Consider the following 25,435-nt stretch of genomic DNA (forward strand, 5'->3'; position numbering starts at 1 on the left):
ATGTGTGGTGGTCAGCACGCATGTATGTACACATACACTAAGTAAAAGAAAAACAGCCTCCTCCATAATTAGCTCCCTACCACCGCAATGTACATTCTATTGTCAGTAATCCACCGGACATTTATCTCCCTCTGCCATACTGGAGTCACCCACTATTCTAGCCTGGAACTCCCCCTGTAGACCAGGCTGGCCTTGAACTCACAGAGATCTGCCTTCCTCCGCCTCCCAAGTGCTGGGATTAAAGGCATACACCACCACCACCTATTTGGTTTTTAAAATAGAAAAGAGTTAGTCAGGCAATGGTGGTACTCGTGTTTAATCTCAGCACCTGGGGGGCAGAGGCAGGCAGATCTCTGAGTTTGAGGCCAGCCTGGTCTACAGAATGAGTTCTCCAGGACAGCCAGGGCTACACAGAGAAACTCTGTCTTGAAAAACCAAAAAAAAAGGAGGTTGACTTCAATCTCTAGTGGACTAATGGTTCTTGAATATCTAGTTTCAATCATTTTTTCCTGTCAACAACATCATCAGCAACTAACATTTACGAGACATTTGTAGGAAAAAGAGCTTAACTGTACTAGCTCAATGTACTAAATATTTTATATATAGTAACTCTTTTCATTTTTTTTAACTGTGAAGTATACTTTGCAAGAAAATAATCTTAGATACATTCTCAACTGCATCAGCCCTTTACTCCTTTTTTTTTTTTTTTTTTTTAAATAATGAAAATAGATATCATCTCACCAATAGGGGCAACCTGGCATGTAAGTACTGGATCCTGATTCCTCAGGATTGTGATTGTGCCAGGTATGGTGACACACACCTTTAATTCTAGCCCTCTGAAGCACAGGTCAGCCTAGACCAGGGAGGGCATCTGATCCCCTACAGCTGCAGTTACAGAATGTCTGGAAGAGCAGAGTGCTCTTAAAGGCTGGCCCAGCCATTTCTCCAGCCCTCTTTTCTTTCTAAATTTTACTTTATTTATTGTTTTCTATGTGGAGAGGACAGGAGGATGACTTTCAGGTGTCTGGTCTCTCTTTTCACTGTGGGTTACAGGGATTGAACTAAGTTTGCCTCCTGAACCATCTTGCCAGCTTTTTTTTTTTTTTTTTAATGACAGGGTCTCTGTAGCCTTGACTGGTCTAGAACTCTCTCATGGACCAGACTGGCTTTGAACTCTGAGATTCACCGGCCATTACTTCTTCAGGATATCCTAAAAAGGTAAGCTGCCACCACCTCCATTTCTGCATTTTAAGCACTTCGCTTTCTATTTTCTACGTTTTGTTTATTATTAGAAATGTATTATTATCTCCTCATATCTTGATGATGGTGATAACGATAATTATAGTAATGATGACAGTGTGGTGTGATTGGGAATGCAGTTCAGTAGTCACTTGCCAAGCATGCACAGAGCCTTGGGCTCAAATAAATAAAATACGACTAATAACGGCAATAATAAAGCCTTCCAACCTTACTAAGCATCGATCACCTTCACTCTTCTTTTCATAATTACATTTTTTAAGTTTGCTGCTAAGTGCCCACTTCCATTTTCTCCACAATCCTCAACTTCTGCTCACAGTTTAACAAGTCCCAGAGTGTCTCTCATTTGACACCACAACCATATTCTTTGTTCTTTGTGTAGCCCAGGTCGGCCTGGAACTCAAGAGACCCATCCCGAAAACTGTTTTGACGTTTCTTCTTTTCTTCCGGCTTTATTGGCTTCGGTAACTGTTAAGAAACACGATGCCCCCCCCCCCCCACGGGGGGGACACGAAGTTAAAACCGAGCATTCGAGTGGAGGAAGCAGAGGTGGGTGTAGATCGCTACTTTCTGAGACTTGGGTCTCGCTGGCCTGGTGCCCTGTGTAGCTGTCAACTCTTTTCCCCATCCTTTCCAGGGCTATGGTACTCAAGACAAAGCTGGCGTTCCCAGGGTTGGTCCAAGGCTGGCTTGCGACGGCCTTCGAGGACCGCTTCATCCGATGGCGCCCATGCGGACTAAAAGAACACTCGTGTCCTCGGCGGAACCCCGGCGATCTACACAGGTTGCAGCCCGGCGCCCGGCAGTGTGCGCGCGTGCGCATCGGCACTTCCGGCGCGGCGGGGATAGCCCGCGAGGGTCGACTAGTCTAGGCACCTCGGCGTGCGTTCCGGACTCTCCTAGGTGCCCCGGGCGGGCGGCAGGCCACGCGGGCTTGTGGGGCGTCCCTCGCTGAATCCTAAATAGTCTGCCCCGCCCACCCCTGCACCGCTGGACAGTTTCGGGTAGGCAGACATTCCGGCAGGCCCTGTGCTATGAAGTCCTGGGAGCCCAAACTTTAAAATAAGGTGAAAACGATGAAGAAGTTAAGGCTTAAGGAACTGGAGAGTCGCCTGCAAGAAGTGGATGGATTCGAAAAGCCCAAGTTACTTCTAGAACAGTATCCCACCAGGCCGCACATTGCAGGTAGGGCGGCTGGTTCATCGTGCCCTCTTCTAGAGTTATTCCTGTCCAGTTGGTGATGAAAATAAGTACTAATTTGGATATAACGATGTTCTAGAGAAATCCTACACTTTTAAGTAGGTTTATGACATGGCGACATACAGACACGCCTAACCCGATCACACACTTTTTACCGTTTTTCTGAGTGCCTATTTGCATTGTCACAGGTTTTTGTTTTGTTTCTCTCATCACTGTAAATTCTCAGGAGCAAGAAATCTGTTAGCCTTGTTCACACCTGAATTTTCAGTGTCTGAAGAGTCTTGGTACCAGTTAGGAGCTCACTAAATATTTGCTTAATACGGATAAATTTCGTACTGAGGGGCTGGAGAGATGGCTCAGTGGTTAAGAGCACTGTCTGCTCTTCCAAATGGACCCGGGTTCAATTCCCAGCACCCACATGGCAGCTCCCAACTGTCTGTACCACTAATTCCAAGGAATCTGACACCTTCACACATAAAATAAAAATAAACTATTAAAAAAAATTTCGTACTGAATCAAGGACAGCGATTCCTGTTGTGCCTCTCTGCCCTAGAAACAGGTGCTAGAACCAGAGTTACATGCTTTTGGAAAGTTGAGGATGTTTTTCATTTTTAACAAATTGCGTCTCTCACCAACAAATTACCCTCACTTTCCTACCAACTGAGAGGGTAGGAAGAAATACAGCAGAAGCCATTAATATGTCAGTCCTGTTACCAGAGTAGCAGCGAAGACTTAGCCAAATTCCTTTGGTTGGGAATCTTTTTCAGTTCCAAAATAACTGTTTCTAAGCTGCCAATAAAACTCATAGATTACAGTTTTAACTCTAAAATATTGTCATATCACCAGCCAAAGAATTACATTGAATTGTGCCCAGATTAAGGCCAGTTTCCTCTATTATGTATTTAGCATCTGTAGGTTCGTGTCTGCATGTGTGGAGGGCAGAGGTCAACATCAGGTGTTTTAGAGCCACGATCTTAATGTATTTAAGCTTACCCATTCGCCTAAACTGGCTGACCAGCAAGCCTCAGAGATTCTCCTGTCATGTCCCTAGTTCTGGGTTTCTAATCATGTACCCCACACCTGGCCTTTTACATTGCTGCTGGGGATCTGAACTCAGGTCTTAATTCTTGCAGAGGAAGTACAGTACAGACTGAGCCAGCTACTTACCAAGCTAGTTCCTGGTTTTCTCAATGTGACTTTGTACAGCCTTCTGGTTGTAGGGTTTTATAATGAAATCTAATTTTTAAAAGATAAAAATTAGAGGCCAGGTGTGCTGGAACACAGCCTTAATCCCAGCACTTGGAAGGCAGAGGCAGGTGGATCATTGTGAACCCAAGCCCATCCTGGACCATATGGCCAGGCCAGCTAGGGTTATATGATGAGACACTTTCTCAAAAGAAGTAAGAATCAATTCTTTCACACCTGGTTTGTAATGCGCACATAAGAGTTTTTAGATTTATTTTATGTGTTTTTCCTGCATGTATATATGTGTAGCACATATGTGCATGGTGCCTGTGGAGTTCAGAAATGGGCAGTGGATTCCCTGGGATTGAAGTTACAGGTAGTTGGAAACTGACATGCCGGTGCTGGTAATTAAACCCAATCCCTCTGCAGGAGCAAAAAGTGCTCTTACTGAGTGGGCCAACTCTCCAGCCCTGCAGGACTGTTTGTTGTTATAAATCAATGTTCTGAGTCCTCAGACATTAAGTGATGGCCAGCAGTTCTTCTTGGGTTCAGATATGAACTAGGAAAACTTGGTGGTGTTACTCCCTGTTTAACATGTGTATGTGAGAGTCTTGTTTTTGAGAACTCTGTGATCTCAGCTACTTCTGCCCTGACCTTTTGTTCTGTTATCAAGTCTCTGTTGTAGATTATGAATATGTGCATCTATTGATATTACTTCTAAGTTTGGATGGGGAGATGGCTCAGAGGTTAGGAGCACTAGCTGCTCTTCCAGAGGACTTGGGTTCAATTCTCAACACCCACATGCTAGCTCAGAGTCGGTACCCACGAGGTATCCAATACCCTCTTCTGGCCTCTGTGGCACCAGACACATGGTGCAAATCCATGCAGGCAAAGCATAAAAATAATAAATAATACACATAAAAATACATTTTAAAAATATCTCTAAGTCTATATTGTGGATGTAGAAGTTTGTGATACCTGTAGTCTAATGATAAACATACTGCAAATAAGTTCTGTGTCCTTTTAGTTTTCAAATTACAGATACTTATTTATCTATTTATTTGTGGGGTGTTGTACAAGTCTCAGCCCTCAATCGGAGGTCTGAGGAAAACTTGTGGCAGACGCTTATTTTACTTCCACCGTATGGGTTTTGGAGATTGAACTCTAACAAGGCTTGCCTTCAAGCACTTTTACCCTCTGAGAGCCATGTAGCCCAGATCAGTAACATTTCAAAACAGTTTTGTAGATGCAATAGGTTACTAAACTTATATTTTGGCCTAGTATGACAGAATTATTTGTTCATAGACCTTAATCTCTCATTAAAAAACAAAACAAAACAAAACTCAGCATCAAAGGAAAAGCTGCATCCATATATCTTTGTTGAGCACTTGTTTTGAACGTTTTGGCAGTGTTGGCAATATCAGCAGAAACTAGACATAGTCCCACAGTATTTGGGAATTATTGCTGTATGTTATCCTTTTGTGGTGCCTCTTCCAAGATACCAAGTTATTACATTGTATCTTTTAAAAAAACAAACTGGGAAACAAATAATCTGGAGCTCCATGTGGGGATAAAGCAGATTATTTTAGAGCCCTTTGCATTAGATTTTAATAAGCTTGCTAACTTATGTTCTTCTGTTTGATTTTTGTTTTTAGCATGCATGCTCTATACAATCCATAATACGTATGATGACATTGAAAATAAAGTGGTTGCAGATCTCGGATGTGGTTGTGGAGTGCTTAGCATCGGGACTGCAATGTTAGGAGCAGGGTAAGTGATCATTTTTAACTATTTGGATATGGCGTGGCTTCATTAAGTGTTGGATCAGCTCTAATCATGGGACTCTATGGGTAGGATAAGGGGGAACAATACAATAGAGTACCCTTTGGACAGGCTGCAAGACCAAAAGCTTTCCTTATAAGAAATCAAATTTTTAGTAACAGCAAGTATCCCCTTATGCAAACCTAAATTTCCAATCTCTGCCAGACTGGGAAGTCATGCACTTGAAAACAACTCTTAATCCTACTTTGGAGTTGGGTTGAAAAATGCATGGTAAAATGTCTACTATTGTTTTTTACTAGGAACCTGTAAATTGTCTTTTTATGTTTATAGGTTGTGTGTTGGATTTGACGTAGATGAAGATGCACTGGAAATATTTAATAGGAATGTGAAAGAGTTTGAGTTAACAAATGTTGATATGATTCAGTGTGATGTATATGCATTATCTAACAGAATGTCCAAGTTATTTGATACAGTAATTATGAATCCTCCCTTTGGGACCAAAAATAATAAAGGTTAGTAATAAAAGTACAGTATATTAATATATCTCTAAAGCAATAATCCACGTTGTCATTTTTATCACTACTGCTCATTAAGTCAAAAATCACATTTATACTTCGAATTCACATGTGGTGTACAAGTGGGGAATTTGGTATTTTCACAGATTTGTGTTAATATTTTATAATTTCTGATTAATAACTGGGATGATCTGACTAGCGCCCATGCTTATGAAATTTTTAAAACTTTATTTTAAAAAAAATTTATTTTTTATTTGAGGTGCATTAGTGTGAAGGTGTCAGATGCCTTGGAATTGGCTTTACAGACACTTGTGAGCTGGGAACTGAACCCGGGTCCTTTGGAAGAGCAGATAGTACTCACAACCACCGAGCCATTTCTCCAGGCCTGCTTATGAAATTTTTAAAGCATTTTCTTCTTTTAGAACCTGAATTTTTCATTTTGTTATTTCCTTGGGGGAACCCCAGGGACTGAAACTGGATCTCACACATGCTGAGCACATGCTCTCAGCTTCTAAAATTTGTTAATGCCTGAGGGTTCCAACATATGTCCACAGGGGCTTACTGTGATTTTTGTGTGTACTATGGGCAAGATAGGAAGGGGGAAACCATGCAGTTTAAAGTGGTTTCTTTGTAATCCCCTTTCTAAGTCACTTAGAATATTAAAATTAGCCCCCCCTTTTTTTTTAACCAGCCTAATTTTTATTTCATCAGGGTTGTTTTTTAAATTTTATTTGAGATGGGTCTCACTATGTAGACCTGGCTAGCTTCAAACTCAGAGATCCTGCATCCTCTGCCTTCAGAGTGCTGGAATGAAAGGTGTGTGCCACCCCACCTAGCTTACACTTTAATTTTGTATATAGGTGCACATGTCTTTGTATCACTTATGTGCAGTACCCAAAGAGGCAAGGACACTGGATGCCCTGAACTGGAGCTACAGTGAGCCACCAGGTGTTTGCTAAGAATCAAGCTTTGGTCTCTACACCAGGCATTTAAGCACTGATGTTGCAGCCTATGGTGTTACCTAAATTTTTTAGAATTATTTTATCTATGAGAGTAGCCTGTTTCTAACTTTGTGCCTAAGGAGGTCAGGAGTCAGATACCTGGAACTTGGGATCTGGAATTACGGATAGTTAGGAGCCACCTATGGGTGCTGGACCCTAACTCAAGGACTCTGGAAGAACAAAAAGTACTCTTAACTGCTGATAGTTCCAGCTCCAGCCATCGTTTTATCAGGATATTTTATTTGTACCATTATTTTTGTTGTTTTTTTTTTGTTTTGTTTGAGAGGGTTTCTCTGTGTAGCCCTGGCTATCCAGGACCTCACTCTGTAGACTAGATTAATGTGCCTCTTAGAGGCTCCTTTGTGCTACCACCTACTGGCTTATTTGTACCCTTTTTGAAGAAGTAATTTGAAGTAGAAATTTTGGAATTTGGAAAAATGCTACTTAATCCTGTTCATTTAATCTTCTCTGCTAAGAAATACATAATATAAACAGGACTCTTCTTTTTTACTCTTACAGGGACAGATATGGTTTTTCTGAAGACTGCATTGGGAATGGCAAGGACAGCAGTATATTCTTTGCACAAATCATCAACTAGAGAAGTAAGCCTAAACACTATTTTAGCTGCACAATAGTGGCCCACAGTTTTAATCCCAGCACTCAGGAGGCACAGGCAAGCAGATCTTTGACTTCGAGAATAGCCAGGGATACACAGAGAACTCTGTCTTGGAAAAACAACAACCAAAATCTGTTTTTATTTTGCTTTTTATTACTTTTATTTACTGATTGATTTCCATGTATGTGTGTGAGCATGCATGTGTCAGGGCATACATGTGGAGAACAGAAATCAACCTTTAGCAATCAGTTCTCTTTACCATGAGGAGCTCAGGGACCAAACTCAGACCCATCAGGCTTGGCAGCCATTTCACAGGCCCAGGGGTTGATTTTTTTGTTTTATTTGTTCAGACATGGTTTCTCTGGCTGTCCTGGTTTTGCTTTGTAGACCAAGCTACAAAGAACTAAAAGAGATCCACCTGCCTCTGCCTCCCCAAGTACTGGAATTACAGACATGTCCCCCCACATCTCCTGTGCCTCCCTCCCCCACAGCTCCCAAGGGTTGATTTTTAAAAACATGACCTAAAGAATATTAGGTCTGAGTTCAGAACTACGTGTCCTAGGCTGGTGAAATGGCTCAGTAGGCAAGGTACTTGGCTTGCTGCCAAGACTACCCAAACTGGATCTCTAGAACCCACCCGTGTGCTGTGGAACATTCAGCTACATGTCACACAAATTATGTTAAAGAAAAAACAAAAAAAACTACTTTATTATTCCTTCTGCCAGCATGTAGCACATATAATACCGTGAAAAGATGTATTTCAGAACACTATAATAAGCTAATATTTGACTCTAGACCCAGCTCATTCTGGATGAACACTATAAACTATACTGCTTCTTAGCTCCTCCATCTGGTCAAGGCGCCATCTACTATATGAGCATGTATTCTTAGGAAGGAACTAAGACTAAGCTAAGCTGGGAGCAGTGGTGCATGCCTATAATCTCAGCACTCAGGGAGGCAGGGCAGGCAGATCTGTATGAGTTCAACCCCAGCCTGTTCAACAAAGAGAGTCCAGGACAGCCAAGGCTACACAAAGAAACCCTGTCTGGAGAAAAAAAAAGAAAAAAGGCTATATTTCATATACTTTTCTGGATTAAATGATTGTGTATCTCAAGATTTCATTTTGTTAATTTTATGTGTATAAGGAATATTTTGCCTATATGTATTCAAATGTATGCCTGGTTGCCCAAGGAGATCAGAAGTCATCAGATACCCAAGACTGGATTTACAGATAGTGTGTGCTGGGAATTTAACCCAGGTCCTCTGAAGAACAGCCAAGTGCTTTTAATTGCTGAGCCATCTTTCTACTCTCCTTGTCCTCACACACTCTTGGCTCAAAAAAGACAGCAAATGAGAAGTACACCAAGTATCAATCTTACATGCCATGTACAAACACATGCATACACAGCAAAAAGAAAAAAGCAGACCAAAGGAATCAGTTTGGGTATATGGTAATTTAAAAGCCCCTTTAAAAGTATAAAATTGCTTGTTGGTTCATGCCTATAATTACAGCACTTGGGAGGTGAATGCAAGATGATAAATTTAAGATCACCTTCAATTACAAAGGATGTTTAAGGCCAGTCTTGTATACATCAGACCACCTGGATTTAAGCCTCATCATAGCATAAAACAGATATGCTGGTACACACTTAAAATTCCAGAGCTCAGGAAGTAAATGGGGTAGTATCAAAAGCTCAAGGTAGGTCCTCCTCTGCTTCAAAGGAGTTTCAAGGCAGCCTGAGATACATGATATACCCTGTCTCAAAAAAATAAAAAAGTAAGTAGGTTAACAAAATAACTGAACCAGTGAAGGTGCTTGCCACGAAGCCTGTCCACCTGAATTCAATCCCTGAATTGTTCTGTTGCTGTGATGACATTTACAGCTCCACTTACAGTCCATTATAACAGGAAGTCAAGGTAGGAACTTCCTGCTTAGGTTAATAAGCAGGAGGGGGAAAAAAAAAAAGCATGCATGCTTGTCAGTTCTCAGCTTGTTCTCTACATTTTTACCAGTTCAGGAGGAAACCCAGGCAATGGTGATGCCCAAAATGGGCTTTCTTCTCACATTAACATGCAAAACAACAAACACTTGTTGCTTTGTTTGGAGGACATGGGTTCAATTCCCAGCACCTAGATGGCAGCTCTCAACCATCCATGACTGCTGTTCCAGGGAATTTGATGCCTTTTCCTGACCTAGGACACCAGAATACACAATGGTGCAGATATACAGGCAAAACACAGACATAAAATAAAGTGTCTAGGCAAACAAAATAATCCTTCACTGACATTCTCTTATATAGGAATTATAGATATCAGATTACAGTTAAAATTAACCATCATAGTGCTGGAGAGGTGATTCAGTGGTTAAGAGTACTTGCTGCATTTTCGGAGGATCTGAATTTAGTTTGTACTCCAGCTCCTGTGGATCTGATGCCTCTAGCCTCCAAACAAACCTGCACTCAACATTCATATACTCACATGTACTTACAACACACAACTAAAATAATAAAATGGCTAGAGAGATGGCTCAATGGTTTTTAACACTAGTTGCTTTTGCAAAGAACTTGGGTTCAATTCCTCCTAGTACCCACTTGATGACTCACTCACTCCAGTTGCAGAAGATGCAATGCCCTCTTTGGCCTCTGAGGGCACTAGGCACACGTTACACAAAGACAAATCTTAATACAATTTAGTTATGTTTATCTTTGCTGGTTGTTATTGACAGTACGCCTGAGGGGGGTGGGCAGAATTATCAGCATTACTTTGTCAGATTTTATTGTTTCTTTTCCACTTAGAACAAAAATAATTAGAAAAGAAACTTAATTTAAGTGATTGATGTGGTGAGTACTGTGTACACTGGGAAGGACGAGTAAGTTTTCTTCAGATATTAAGCAGTCCTTTATTGTATGCTACAGATACACCTGTCATAAAGCTTGTAACTTCCCTTCAGTATTACTTAGAACAAACACTGCTCTGGCTTACCCCAGGTTCCTTAACTAGACTGTTGTAATGAAGTACTTGACTTGCTATTCTTGGTATACATACATTTGATGTAATTTTGATAAAAGTTTAAAGATCTAATTTTTTTACCTCATGCAGCAAGGAAAGAATTTGGTTCTCTGCTCAGACATTCTGGGACTGCTTTTTTGGTGTTTTATCCCACTTAACCCATCATTCCTTTGCATCTCTGCCATAACCATATACTGTTACAGAGAATCTCACTATCCTAATACTCAATGAATGTCACTACCTGTTTCTCAAAGATTTGTCAAGGATCCTAAAATTCCATGAATTTTTAGTGCCATTTATGTTGAAGTCTACATTTTTTTTGTCATTTAAAAAAAAAAAAAAAAACAACTGTTTTAAGGTTTTGTGTATCCGTATGGAAGGGAGAGGAGAGCACTGCAGAAGAGCACACTTCAGTGTCCTCCTTGTGAGCAGAGCTCTCTATGAACTTGAAGCCAGTAAGCCTTAGCAATCCTATTTTGTCTTCTAGGAACTGAAGTTAGAAGCATTTATGGTAACTCCAGTCCTCATGATACAGCAAATGCACCTAGCTACTGAGCCCCTACACTTTTGATTGTCAGAGGAAGGAAATAACCCAGAACTCATTTATATGTGTGCTTGTGTGTGTGTGTGCCTGTGTGTATACTGGAAGACAATACGTGACACCAATAGGCAAAAGGGTTATACAGTATCTGAAATTTGAGCCTTAAAAGATTGGGGGAAACATTTTATCGATTTGATGACAATTAAAGATGACTCCCACTGTAGCCAACATGATTGTAATAACAAATTTCAACGTCTCTCAGCATTCTAAGAGTATCACACGTATATAAATTAATGTATTTGGGTGCTGTGTAAGAACACTGTTCAGAACATTAAAATGAGGTAGGCCCAGAATGATTTAACATGGGCTACTTTACTTAGATGCTAAATAGTATACCTGCAGTTCCAAAGGCCATGGTTCCAGACCATGCTCTTCTCTGCCATCCCACCACTGAACTGCCCGTTGACATAGATCTCTGTCAGATATTCCCAGGGTAGCTGTTATTCACAAATGAAATAAAGCTACACTGTTGATCTAAACATCAACTCATATGAAAATGTTTGTTTTAGCATATTCAGAAGAAAGCTACAGAATGGAAAGTCAAGATAGAAATTATTGCAGGTAAGCTAAATCTCAACCTTAGTTACTTAAAAGGCCAATAGGCCAGCCTATGGTTTTTAAAGTACTGAAAAAACACTATGGAATGTTATCCAGTTTGGTGGTGAACACTTACCAAGGTTTGCCTGTTCATGTATTTTCTTGTCGTCTGGCCAGGAACTCACAGACCTTTGCCTGCCTCTGCCTCCTAAGTGCTGGGATTAAAGGCCTGTACTCCCATAACACCCCCATCCCTGCCCTGAGTTTCTTGAAAGATGTAATGGTGGGGCTGGTGAGATGGTTCAGTGATAAAGAACACTGGCTGTTTCTTTTAGAGGTCCCGAGTTCAATTGCCAAGCAACAACAAGATGCTTCATGACCATCTGGTGCCCCTTCTGGCCTGTGGACATGCAGATCAGACACTCAATACATGAGAAAGAAAGGGGAAAAAGACTTAAGTAACTAAATTTAAAAAAATTTAAAAAAAAAAAAAAAAAAACCGGTCAGGGCACCTAGGTATTTAATCATACCAGGCTGTGGCAAAAGACTACTATCCTTAGTGAGTGAAAACATGGGCTTGAACATAGGAGGACTGGACTGGTATGAAATGTTTGAAAATGCCAGCAATTTATGCCTAATAGACAGTTGAACAGCACCAGCATTTTCCTTTTTTGGTGAGAGATAGAACATAAACTTCCACACTGTAACTATAAGAGATGTCTTTTTTTGTTTTCCTTTTTACTAAATTGACAGAAAAAACATCAGAAGGAAGATGTCATCGGGTAATTTTGAGCTTGAAATAAACAGTGCAATCAAGACTGGGGATGTGGTAATATGCTTGCTTGTACGCACAAGGCACTGGGATCAACAGTAATAAGGCAAGATAAAACATGCAAAGAATAGCTTTTTTATTTTGTCTCTTATAGTTCTGGTTATCCTAGAACTTACTATGTAACCAGGCCTTCTACTCAAAGAGTCCTACCTGCCTGTGCTTTCTGAATGCTGGGGTGCAAGGTACCACTTTATTTTTTACATGACAAGTTTACCATGAATTGGTCCTAGGATGTTAAAGCATCTACTTATTTGTTCACAAAAGACCTACTGGTCTTCCTGTTGTTTGAAGTGTTTTCTGCTGTTGCATACTTTCTGTAACAACTCAATACAGAGCTCTTTATAACAGTCCTAGTATTAATCCAGACATTTGGTACTCTGCAGCTGATCTTTAGACCATCAGCTTTAACTAGAGCCTAAAACCAGAAAGAACTATAGGGTTATAATTATGTTGGAAGATATGAAAGATAGTGAGATTAAGAAGGAAAGTTTTTTTTTTTTTTTAAAAAAGGGGGGGGCTTTCATTTTGTTAGAAAATAACTAGTAACAAACTATTATTAAAAATGAAAAGAAAATCTTTGAAATAAGCATGGACATTATATTATCAGCTATAGATACATCCTATTACTTTCATAGAAATCTTTTTTTCACTTGTTAGCCATTTTAACTATTCTCCATAGCCTCAAATTTTGGCATAAATCAAAATAGCAGAAACACCGTACCCAAATCGACAAATCAGCATTTCAAGTTATGTCCAAGTGATGAATGTAAAATGTTATGTGTACCAGCATTTAATATTTTAAAGGCAAACGTTTGGCTTGTTTTACAGAGCTTCGCTATGACCTGCCAGCATTGTACAACTTCCATAAAAAGAAATCAGTAAGTTTCCCAATTGTGGCCTGTGTACATTCTGTATTCAAAAGCTTTGCAAGTCATTCCTAGTCTTACCAAGTTGCATGGGTAAATAAAAGTCAGCCTGAGAGAGTTAAATTAACTATAGGAAGGGCCCATACTTACTGCAGTCAATATTCTAGTTGCAGTTCTTTATGAAAAGTTTTAAGAGCAAAAAGAAAAAGGAAGAAATCAACTGTTGACTATTTTTATACAGTATATATTTTACAAGTCTGTACTAATACATTCTCATATTACAAAGGCAATTAAGAGGAAGAATCTTCCTTTTCATATTTGAATCATCCAAACACAAACAGAACTATACATTTTAAAAAACTTCCATTTGGATAACAACAAAAAGAAGACAAGTAAAATGAAATATTTTCCTTTTATACAGGTGGACATTGAAGTGGACCTAATTCGCTTTTCTTTTTAAAAGCTTCCGAGGACAAAAAGCAGCTTAAAATCTAACTAAGATGAATAAAAATGTTGCTTACTAAACTACTTGTCTCTAGCACCATTCTCTCTTTTCTTATGCTTTGATGCAGGTTCTTCTCTGTCTCTTCCATCTCTTGTTCTTTTCATTGGTCCTATACAATTGCAAATAATTTTTGTTAAATTCAATATAAAAATTGCTCTATTAAGAGTACAATTATTAATAATAACTTCAAGAAGAAAAATCTTTTCCATGAATACTGACTTTTTGATCTCTAAAGTCATCTTTCAACCAGCCTCTCACTTGTCAAACAGCAAAAACAAGGAAGCTGATACCAGTTCAAGAATATCACTTATGCAGAGAAAGTCTTGTTTCTGTCCACAAAAGACTTGGAAGAGGCTCACCTGAACCACGACGATGATGATGATGATCATCGTCATCATGGAATCTTGTCCTCCGTCCCTGAAACTGTCCTCTTCCTTTGGGTGCCCCAGCATAGGGAGGCCTATTTCCCCTTCCTTTTCCTTTATTAAATCTGCGGCCTGTACAAACACGATTGAGAACTTAATCAAAAATGTTAAGTGTGCTGAAAACCAAGATTTTTTTTTTTTTACTCAAGTAAAGATGAGATAAAACAACCAACTATTAGTGAAAAGTGAGAATAATGACCTCCTCCTTTTGACTTCCATTTGTTTAGGGATTCTTGCTGATCCTCCATGATTTTTTTCATTGCTTCTTTTTCCACATGTCCATCTAGCACTTTCCAAGTCACCTTTTTGTTTCTTAACTGTAGGTTACCATTATGTGCACTTCTGGCTCTGTCAAGTGCTTCCTTAGCTTTTTCTTTAAAGAGAATTATTCCCTACACATCAAAATGAAAAATTAATGTTGCACTCTTCAGTTTGTAGCCCGACAATTCCTTTTCTCCCTTCCACACACCTACCATATCTGGTATTGTTATTTTCAATGCATTTTAATGATTATTTGGAAGGAATGCTTTAAAAGTAAACTTCAATCACCAATACCAAGTTATTTATCAACAAAAATCAGATCTTTTTTTGGCTCATCAGTAGGCTGGGGTATCATGGCTTTTCACGGTACGTGCCTCCTACAAACTTGTTTCAATGTCGGCATATTACCCATCTAACATGGGGGGAAGAAGACATTGCATCCAGTAAAAGGACTAAAGACAAAAGTAAATGACTAAGTAGGAGCTATTTTAATCAACATGCTGTATAAACAAACTACTTTCTAAATATTAAAAAAAAAAAAAGACTGCTTCCTAGTAATTTTTTCTTATAACAAATAACATTCTATAGACTTATAAACTGATTGCTAATAAGGACACAGATGTTTCCAAACCTCTTTTGCTCCTCTGACAAAGTCAATCCATTTTATTTCACCATGATTTGAGAAAAGCATGTGTAAATCTTCTCTACAGGTCTGGTCGTCCAAGTCACCTGAAAACTTCAGTAAGCACCCCATCTTTCCTTCTAGAGCTCTCTATAAAAATATACAAGGCCATCAAATGATTTTAAGTGCAACTTCACAAAATGGCACACGCCATTCTATACCTACGTAAGGAAAAAGAGACATCAGTACTTTTTAAAATGAAGTTAGTTTTACAATGCCTTACTGTTTTACAATGGTTTTGCTTTAGTTCCTTCTATAGGTGGCAGTTCAACATAACTATCTGCCAATAAATATAATAATCCCAGATAATACTATTTATGCACCACTAAAGCAGTGACCTTCTAGAGTCACTTACACTCTCTAAAAACTCTTCACACATTTATTCTAGCAGGGCATAATGGTATATGCCTTTCCTTAATCCCAGCAATTGGGAGGCAGAAGTAGGTGGATCTCTCCAAGTTTTTGGCCTAACTGATCTACATAGGCAATCCTAAAACAGCCAGATAACGTGGTGAACACCTTATGTCTACATAAATAGAAACCTAGGGGCCAGCAAGACTGGTCAACAGGTAAAGGTGCATGTGGCCAAAACAGCGACCTAGGTGCAATGCCTGGATCCACAGTGGCCTCTCATCTGTACACAACTGCAGTGGCATGCAACCATGAACACAACATATATGGAGTCTAAATTCAGAAAGAACTTAAATTATCGTGTCTTTAGTTTACTTACTGTGTCAGTACTTCCTGACTTGTGTCTTCCTTCATGTTCTCTAAAAATAAATGTGTTGTGATTATAATGTGTTTATACTTAACTATATAACCTTGACTAATATCACCAACCCACTTAATCAAAGCAAATCCTTTGATTATTTTTGATCATACAACAATATAGCCTCTAGGTTATCATGAGGCCGTTTCATTACTAATAAAGACAGACCCATTACCACACATTCATCAGCAGCTCATCCCAGAACTAAACTTGTCAAAGCATTAATTTAAATGTCACAAAGAATTCAGCACACTTACTGTTTAGCTTTTAATTTAGCTTCCACTTTGCTCTGCTTTCTTTCTTCATTTTTTTTTGCAAAGTAATCTTCCCTGAAGAATATAAAACACAGTCTAAGCTCGCAAAGACAGAAACTGAAAAACAATTTTTTCCTTGTTTTTCTTTTTTAAGATTATGTTTCTCTATATAGCCTTGGTGATTCTAGAGCTTGCTCTGTAGACCAGGCTGGCCTTGAACTCACAGAAATCCACCTGCCTCTGCCTACTGAATGCTCATTTTAAAAGTGTGTACCATCACAACCCTGTCTTCACCTTTTAAAGTTTTTATTTATGTGTATAGGTGTATACCTATATATCACATGCATGTCTGGTACCTGAGACCTAAAGAGGGGTTATATCCCTAAAGACTAGAGTTATGGGCAATTGAAAGCTGTTATGGGGTGCTGAAATTGAATTTGGGTCCTTTGGAAAAACAGCCAGTACTTAACCTTTAATGCATGTCTCCAGCCCACCATCCTAACCTGTGTTTTAACATACAAGAATGTGGTTAAATCCTCAAACCTTTATACTGTATGTTAAAAACATGTTTATGCAAAACAAAAAACCAAACATAAGAACCAGACATTCTGATTATCTATTTTTGCTTAATTATCTAAATTTTAGATGCAAATAAATACTAAAACAACTTTTCTCAATACTCACTAGTAATGAAAAGGTATGAATAGGGCTCATCATGTAAATGACTTGCTGCTATGCCTGATCAAGTTTGATCCTAAGGACCCACACAAGTAGGTAAAACACTTGCTGCACAAGACTGATGACCTGAGTTCAGTCACTGGGATCTGTGTAAGGTGGAAGGCGAGAACTGACTAGAGTTGTCCTCTAACCTCCATATGGCACATGTGCACCTTCATCATACACATATACACCTCCAGGCACTAACAATAAATTAGCTTAGAAAGGGTTCTAAAAAACCCCTTTCCATTATAATTACCACTGAACAAACACCAGTTCGGAGCATACTGAAGGTAATATTAACTGTACATGGGATGCTGTTTATATCTTATCCATTTTATCAATTCCAAATAATTTTGTGGCCTGAGAGACATAAGTGAAAAGACTTACTTAAAGAGTATTAGCAGGTTTGTGTCTTTGTACTTCTGGCCAGGAGTTTCCACAAACTTCTTTGCAGACTGAATACTATCAAACACAGCAAATATTGACCCCTACAAAAGGACAGAATAAGATTTTCTCTAAAGCGGTATTTCACAACTAGAAAGTCTATATCAAATAATCATACCTTAAATGTTTTGTGCAATGTTCTTCTCATCTGAATATTTAGTATTTGGCCTTTATCATCTAGCCACTCTTTTATATCATCAAGGGTTGCATCAGTTGGGAAGCCTTTCTGTAAAAAGTGAAAAAAGAAGTACAAATAATGACTCTTGGTTAAACAACTCTCCGCAGAATAAACTCATTTATTTTGTCTCAAAAGGATGCCAGATCTAAGTACTTTTTCTCCCCTCTCTTAATTGTTTAATAACCTTATTCTCGAGTGCAATAGGTGATTCACCTGAGATTTGCTCCAAAATAACTCAGCTGCAGCAGAGACAAAGCATTATTTACATGTTAAGAACTGCTCAAGTTTGGCAATGGTACTTCACACTACTCAATCTACTTATGTTTAAAGCTTTCCATTATGTATTTAGAAATTAATATGCTAGTGAAAATCACTACAGAATTCAGCTATTACTATAAAATTACTATAGAATCCCAGCATTAGGGGAGGCAGAGAAAGGCAGATCACTGTGAGTCTGAGGTCAGCCTGTTCTACAAAGCAAATCCAGGACAGCCACGGCTACACAGAGAAACTGTCTCAAAAAACAAACAACAAAAAGCAGGATGTGATGGTTCATGCTCTTCAATCCTGGCACTTGAGGGGCAGAGGCAAGCTGATCTCTATGAGTTTGAGGGTAGCCTGATCTACATAATAATTTCCCAGGAATAGACAGGGTTTTACATGTGAGTTAACAATATAACATTAACAATGATAAAGCTTAAAAGTACATATGCTTCAATACACATTAAAAAATGAAAAAGAACAATAAACATATAGTAATTGGCCAAATGTGGTTATTGAGCCTTTATCCTTTCACTCTATGTATTTTCCTTCTAAATAAAGGTAATATGAAATGCACTGAAGACCCACTTACAATATAAACAGATCTGTTTTTTACATCATTCTTATACTCATCCGTCACTTCAGGGAGGGGTCTGCTTGGAGATCTTCTGATTTTAGTTTTGTCTGCACTCACTTCCATGAGTTTTGCCTTAGATTTGCTTAGTGCTTGCACGATTACATTAAAGTCTGTTGTCAGCCGGTTTAGCCTAAAGAGTACATATATAAAAAATTATAAAAGCAGATTTAGTAGTAGCTCTTAACACTAACAGAAAACTTAGATGACTTTTTGCAGATTTTTGGATCAGCCCCCAAAATAGTGTAGTTCAATGACAACATGTGTAAGTTCCTGGGTCATTATCCCCAGAAACGGAAAAAAACCACCAAAAAAAAAATCTTACCTGTTGAATTTTATCATTATTTCCAAAGGTACCCAGCCTTCATCCAATTTGATCTGTTCTTTTAAAAATTTGTCTCGTGGCAAATTGAAGTCTCCAAAATAATACTGTGAATAATTATAATGTATTTCGTAAGTTAGAGTATTGTATAGCACTGAGTTCAATCATGGAATTTTTTGAAAACTACTTTTTTACACCTTAAAAAGTATGTTAAAACTTAAAAGACCTTAGAAACATTTTCTCCTAATAGACCATAATAAAGTACATATAACACAAATAGAATACTAAAATGTTAGTGAACCAGTTTAATAAATGTATAACTAGAATAGAAAGTCTCAAAAATATAATTAAAGATCTAAAATATTTTAAAAGTTCTTTCTAGTCAATATGGAAAAAAATTGAGGACTTGGGTTCATTCTCCAGACTAAAAGTTAAAAAAAAAAAAAAAAAAACGGCCCAAAAATGACTACTTGGAATGTCAAAAGCAACATGAAAGAAAAAAAGGAAAATATATTCATCTATTAAGACTTTTATAAATTAAGAGGGAAGTCAAGTGTTATGGTCATGCCTGTACCTCTCCTTAGGAATTCGAGGCAGAATTTCTCCAAAGTTCTCAAACTCAAAAGATCCACCTGCTTCTACTCCGCAAGGTACCAGGATTAAATATATGTACCACCATACATAGCCACTTTAAAAAATTACATAAACACATACCACAAACAAAATTACATAAACACATACCACAAACAAAAAAAAATCTAACATCACTACTAATCAAAAGCTAAAATGCCTTTAATCCCAGCACTAGGAAGGTAGAAGTAGGTGAAGTTGAATTTGGGACCAGGCTATTCTACACAGGCCAGCAGGTACTACATAATGAGACCCAATCTCAAAAACCAAATGATCATAGCTTGAGCCAATGCTATAACCTTCTCATAATCATAATGTAATCGTGCAAGCACTAAGCAAATCTAAGCACAGGAGAAGTAGAGAGATGGCTCAGTGCTTAAGAATGCTAGCTGGGGCTGGAGACATGGCTCAGAGGTTGAGAGCACTGTCTGCTCTTCCAGAGGTCCTGAGTTCAAGTCCCAGCACCCACATGGTGGCTCACAACCATCTATAATGAGATCTGGCGCCCTCTTCTGATATGAAAGCACACATGCAGATATTGTACACATAATAAATAAATAATTTAAAGAAAAAAAAGAATGCTAGCTGATCTTCCAGAAGATTTGAGTTAGGTTCCTAATACCCTTAGTCAGATGGCTCATCAGCGACTGTAACTCCAGCTCAAAGGGACCTGATACCTCTGGCCCCTGAGGGCTGCATACCCACATGAAGACAGACACAGACACACAATTTAAGGAAAAACACATAAATTAATTAATTTCTTAAAAAGCCAGTTGCACATGCCTGTAATCCCAGCACTATGGGAGGCAGAGGCAGGCAGACTGCTGTGAGTTCCAGGTTAGCCTGGTCTAGAAAGCGAGTGCAAGACAGCGAAGACTAAAGAGAAACCCTGCTCAAAAAACAAAACAAAAAGAGTATGATGGCTCATGCTCTTTAGTCCTGGCACTTGAGGGGCAGAGGCAAGCTCATCTCTGAGTTTAAGCGCAGCCTGGGCTGTATAATTTCCCAGGACAACTAGAGATTCTAAGATGCAAGATGAGAGCCTGTCTCAAAAAGAACCAAAGGCAGCAGGGAGCAGGCAGTAGGCCTGTTTACTAAGATTTATATAAAGTATCCATCATGAAACTGTTAGATTCTACACATCTGGGAAGATGGACTATTAATGACTTACTATTGATGACATAAAAAACATACACCCTAAAAACATTGTCTCCTTTCATTGGGGAACAGGAAAAATAAAAATTAAGTATTCTGGTTGAAGATGTTTAGGAAATCTGTATCTCTGAGTAATTTTACTGTGTACTTCATATTTCTCTTTAAGAAAAAAAAATAAAACCTCCTTTAAAAAAAGAGATGGCTCAGAAGTTAAGAGCACTGAATGCTCTTTCAGAGGAACCAGGTTCAATTCCCACATGGGGGCTTATAACCATCTGTACCTCCAGTCCTAGGGGATCCAATGCCCACTTCTGGCTTCTCTGTATAGTAGACAGGTACAAGGTGCACAAATATACATGCAGGCAAAACATCTATACACATTAAAGTAAACTAAAATTAAAAACAATACATTTTGACCATGGCATCTGACTATCTTGAGAGAGCGAGATCTGAGGCCATAGGCTGTGGGAGGAACATTATTCTTTTTATAACAACTTCGTTATTGTTCTAAGCATTAAATAGTAAAACAATCTATCATTTGTCTCTGCTACTAAGAAAACACATCTCCCCCCCCCCCAATAAACGAGCCAAAAAGGGCTGGAGAGATGGCGCAGCGGTTAAAACACTGGCTGCTCTTACTAAGGATCCAAGTTCAATTTACAGCAACCACATGGAAGGTCACAACTACACGTAACTCCAGATACAGAGGACGTGACACCTCTCACACAGACATACATGCAGGCAAAACACCAATGCACGTAAAAATAATTACAAAACAAAGAAACAAACAACCAAAGCTGGTAGCATGGAGAATGCAAATGCAGCTCATTGAGCCTAGCATGCCCTAAGTTTGAGTCTGATCTCCAATACGAAGAAGGGGGAAAAAATAAGAGAAAAGAAAAATACTACAGGACAATGGAAATGGCAAACGGGTACGATTTAAAAGAAAGAAAGAAAAAAAAAAAGAAAACCAACTAAACACACAATAAATGATGATAATTTCATAGCATGAAAACAATTTATGGACAATTTCCCACACAGCTATTACTGTTACTGACAACACTTCAATCTAAATCTAAATTTGAAAAGCTAACAGGACTTTGAAAATGCATACTTTGGTGAGCTACTGCTGGCACATGCCTTTAATCCTAGCACTCAGGGAGGCAGAGGCAGGTTGATCTCTGTGAGTTTAGGACAGGCAGGGCTATACAGAGAAACCATGTCTTAAAAAAAAAAAAAAATGAAAAAGAAAAGGAAAATACTTTGGACATTAAACTCAAAATGGTTATGAGACTGTGTCTCTCAAAAATAAAACAACAACAACAAAAAATAAAATAAAATAAAGCAACACTAGTCTGCAGTGTTACTTTTGGAATGTCTGTTAATTCTTGAGTCTCCTAACTTGACCCCAATAATATGACTACATTCATATTAATTCCAAGAATCAAAGCCAAGCCAGATATTTGAATAAGCCCAAATATCGACACTAGATGTTCTGTTTTCATTTTAAGGTCCTACATTTCCTTTGAAGGAACTTAGTTTTGCAATTTAACAACACAAGAATCATACCTCAATTTGATGACAGATTTTGGCCTCCAGAGCAGCCATTTTTTCATTATCTCCATTTTCAGCCATTGTGGCTATCTGTAAAATTTCTCACACTGGTAGAAACGTTATTATTATTATGTATGTACATAATAAAACAGTAAATACAAGAAAGAGAACAAATAAAAATATGCCACTTTTTTTTTTTTTAGTTTGAAGAACTTCTAATCTTACAAGTTGTTTCCCTAAGAATTCTCATATATCTCAGTCAAGCAACACTTTCTGGATTATGGGTGAAAAACTCAAGGTCAACAACCTGCTATTCCTTTCAGTAAACCAGGAGCCTACTTTGTAACAGAACTCATGTAATTGTTAAAACAAGCCTCAGAGAGAAAAAAACTGTCCACTCAACCACTTCTCCTAGCTTTAAAAAGATCGGTATTATAATCTGTCAGTGTATACCTATAGCAATCAATGCCATTTGAGTGATGTGGTTTGCATTTCTTTTCAATTAGTCCCAGCTGACTTACCAAAACTCATTACTGGCAAAAAATGAAAAAAAAAATTCAGATATGTAAGTTATGGTGGTTAGACACTATACAACTGAATATAAGAAAAACAGGAACTTGAGAGCACGGATACACAAAAATTTTAAACTGGGGGTGCTGGAGCGAAGGATGTGTCTAGAACACTATTAACTCTATAGCCAGTTTCCTGTTTCACAGCCTGAGAACAATCCTGGAATAAAGAGAGTCTGCGATATTGGTTTGCTAGAAATCACAAACCGGATCTTCTGACCTACTAGCTTTCTGCGCTTTACTAAACCACCCAGCCATATTGTACGAGAAAGTGTACACGCTCATCAAAAATATCTGCAGTAGTTGAATATAACGATGAGTTACTGTTGGCACAGTGTCTTGTAATGGGGAATATACAGAGTACACATTCCACTTCAGAGTTTACTGTTTCGGGGACTGGTTTGTCTACCACTATGAAGAATCACATTTCTACTGAAAGCTAGGTTCCTTTAAGGAGCAAACACTAACAAAAACAACCTATTTAGCCCCTGCAAGACTTCTGTAGCCTAACCAATTTTGGAACTGTTTCATACAGCAGCAGCTTTGAAGCGGGTGAAAAGAAAAAAAAAAGAAAAAAAAAAACAAAAACAAAAAGCACACAGGCGACACTGCAGGCCCCATTCCTTTGGCCTCCAGTATAGTCCCCACAGAGCCCGGTAGCGTTTAACCCGCACCGACCATCCCAGAGACTTAAAGGTCCGAAACATCCGCCTTCGGCCAGACAGGAAAGACGTGCAAGCAACAAACCGAAAGGACGCCGATAGGATGCGGCCGGCCTCAACCCAAAGGCCCCGCGAGAGCCGCGACCTCCCACACCGACCCGCCCGGGCCCCTGCCACGTGGAAAGCCCCGGACGCCCGCATTTCTGGCAGGGGCCCGCTCCGCGGCCTCACCGAGGCCCGCGCCCCCTCGGGCCGCAGCCTAGCACACTGCCACGGGCCGCGGCCCACGCGGCGCGAACGACAGGAGGGCGAGGACTACGCAGAGCACAGTCCTTTGTACCTTCCCCCGCAGCCTCCGAGAAGCTCACCTCAAAGATTCTGATCCCACAGTCACCGCAGCTTCAAGAACAACGACAGAAGCGCCAGTACTTCCGAGCGCCCGCGGGCCAGCCAAACGCGCTTAAAGATGGGGACTTTCCCGGCAGTCCTTGCGGCCAGGTGGGCGTGGTCGCGGGCGCGCTCCTTTGCGCGACTCACTGCGCGTGCGCCGAAGCGGCGGTCTCCCACAATCCTCGGAGTCCCGCCCTCCGCCCGAGAAATTGTTAAATTGCCTATTAGAACGTCGAGGGTATCGCAGGAAGTGTGTTTGTTGAGGTCTTTGTTTTTCAGTATCTCTGGACAGAATATTCGAGGCTTCCTTCCTTCCTTATGTAGTGCTTGACTTTTCTTTTTTCCATTTTTTTTTGGAGACAGGGTGTGTGTGTGTGTGTGTGTGTGTGTGTGTGTGTGTGTTTGTGTGTATGTGTGTTTGTGTGTGCTACCACGCTTGCCCCTTTTTAATAATTTTAATGTATTTGATTTGCATCGTGTTATGGTCCTGGAAAAAACATAGTTTCTTGGTTCCCGGTAGGCTGGCTCTCTGAAGCACAAACTGGCCTGTAATTCGAAATCCTGCTTCAATAAGAAGAGCTGGCTGGAACCTAACAGACATCGCCTGGCTTTTGCTGTTCTTGCTGCTGCTGTTTATATTTGCTTTAGAGTCAGTTCCGCAAAGAGAAACGGACTGATCCAAAACTCTACGCTTCTGCCTCTAGACACTCCACTTCTGGAATCACAAAGGCGCCAACCTTTAAAAATAGTTTCATGGAGGCCAAGAGTTAAGAAAGAAATACATTTAGAATGATCCAAGAGATTTCATACTTGAATGATGAGTGCTTTCATCTGTTCCCGGCAAACTGTGTGACCTTGGCAAATTATTCAATTTCTCTGTCCCTCAAGATAAAGTAGAGCCATCTAGTACAGAAACCTTCGTTTTACCAGATCCCGTTCCTGGTAGTACACTTTCTACTTAACAATTTTAACCTTTCAGAGATCCTAGCTCCGTATGACATAATCTATTCCCTTCAATTTTCTTGGAATATAAGAATTATTTTCATAAAATTATGTCTTTATCCCAGAGCTTTTTGCCAAGTCCCAAACAGATAAACAATCTAAATTTGGAAGAAAAAAAGTGGTTATAAGTTAAAAATATAGGTATCATTCTGGCCAAAGAGAAAAAGTACTTACTAGCATTATACTCAGTTTTAAGTTCAGACTAATTAAGTTCAATAAATATTTTTGAAGTATCTACTGTGAGACACAAAATTCTACATTTTCATTTTTTAAAGGTTTATTTTATGTATGTTTGTTTTGCCTGCACTATTACTGTGTTCTGTGTGTGTAAATGGTGCTGGCTGGGGAAGGCTTCCAACCTACTGGAATTCCATGTCCAGGGGATCTAACACTCTTTTCATCTTTGCTGGGTCCTGCACACATAGAGTGCACATACGTACATACTCAAGAAACACATGTAAAGACTTAAAATAACTTGAATGTTCATAATAGCATGTTATGTAAATAAAAAATTAGAATCAACAATATGTCCACAAGATAATTAGAAAGTTAAATACTATACAGTGATAAAAAACTTTTGATATTTGTGAAATTTACAATCACAGTGCTCAAAGGGA

General features: G+C 39.2%; 2 protein-coding genes and 1 pseudogene across 8 annotated transcripts; 2 read left to right on the forward strand and 1 right to left on the reverse strand.

Moving 5' to 3' along the window:
- The first annotated feature begins 2,066 nt into the window (after positions 1 to 2,066).
- On the forward strand, positions 2,067 to 13,926 carry Mettl5 (methyltransferase 5, N6-adenosine). Of its 6 annotated transcripts, none has more exons than XM_060390488.1 (8): positions 2,067 to 2,442; positions 5,298 to 5,412; positions 5,755 to 5,936; positions 7,460 to 7,542; positions 11,676 to 11,727; positions 12,457 to 12,485; positions 13,364 to 13,413; positions 13,823 to 13,926. In XM_060390488.1, the coding sequence occupies exons 1-8, from the start codon at positions 2,334 to 2,336 to the stop codon at positions 13,842 to 13,844; spliced, it is 642 nt and encodes a 213-aa protein (XP_060246471.1). In that variant the 5' UTR covers positions 2,067 to 2,333; the 3' UTR covers positions 13,845 to 13,926. The 6 variants fall into 6 exon arrangements, 4 of the variants coding, with proteins under 4 accessions (XP_060246471.1, XP_060246472.1, XP_060246470.1 ...); XR_009593924.1 differs by having other exon boundaries at positions 2,068 to 2,442; positions 12,457 to 12,581; XR_009593925.1 differs by lacking the exon at positions 12,457 to 12,485 and adding an exon at positions 12,630 to 12,717 and having other exon boundaries at positions 2,069 to 2,442.
- Ssb (small RNA binding exonuclease protection factor La) lies at positions 13,630 to 23,951 on the reverse strand. 2 transcript variants are annotated; one of them, XM_021635579.2, is made up of 12 exons: positions 23,795 to 23,951; positions 22,211 to 22,302; positions 18,860 to 18,963; positions 18,493 to 18,667; positions 17,580 to 17,687; positions 17,405 to 17,505; positions 16,301 to 16,372; positions 16,005 to 16,044; positions 15,224 to 15,364; positions 14,531 to 14,723; positions 14,266 to 14,403; positions 13,630 to 14,015 (listed from the first exon to the last, which is right to left on the reverse strand). In XM_021635579.2, the coding sequence occupies exons 2-12, from the start codon at positions 22,274 to 22,276 to the stop codon at positions 13,927 to 13,929; spliced, it is 1,227 nt and encodes a 408-aa protein (XP_021491254.1). In that variant the 5' UTR covers positions 22,277 to 22,302; positions 23,795 to 23,951; the 3' UTR covers positions 13,630 to 13,926. The 2 variants fall into 2 exon arrangements, with proteins under 2 accessions (XP_021491254.1, XP_060246469.1); XM_060390486.1 differs by having other exon boundaries at positions 22,211 to 22,285; positions 23,795 to 23,913.
- LOC132656162 (small nucleolar RNA U13) lies at positions 14,912 to 15,010 on the forward strand (annotated as a pseudogene).
- Positions 23,952 to 25,435: the final 1,484 nt, after the last annotated feature.

The sequence above is a fragment of the Meriones unguiculatus genome, chromosome 8, assembly GCF_030254825.1.
Source record: "Meriones unguiculatus strain TT.TT164.6M chromosome 8, Bangor_MerUng_6.1, whole genome shotgun sequence".
NCBI classification, from domain to species: domain Eukaryota; kingdom Metazoa; phylum Chordata; class Mammalia; order Rodentia; family Muridae; genus Meriones; species Meriones unguiculatus.

Coding starts and splice junctions, on each gene's coding strand:
- Mettl5 (XM_060390487.1), top strand. CDS start 2,334: ATGAAGAAGTTAAGGCTTAAGGAACTGGAGAGTCGCCTGCAAGAAGTG. Junction 5,937..7,459: donor TGGGACCAAAAATAATAAAG/GTTAGTAATAAA, acceptor TTACTCTTACAG/GGACAGATATGGTTTTTCTG. Junction 11,728..13,363: donor CAAGATAGAAATTATTGCAG/GTAAGCTAAATC, acceptor CTTGTTTTACAG/AGCTTCGCTATGACCTGCCA.
- Ssb (XM_021635579.2), bottom strand. CDS start 22,276: ATGGCTGAAAATGGAGATAATGAAAAAATGGCTGCTCTGGAGGCCAAA. Junction 18,964..22,210: donor AAATCTGTCATCAAATTGAG/GTATGATTCTTG, acceptor AATTATTCACAG/TATTATTTTGGAGACTTCAA. Junction 17,688..18,492: donor AAAACAGATCTGTTTATATT/GTAAGTGGGTCT, acceptor CACTTTTTACAG/AAAGGCTTCCCAACTGATGC.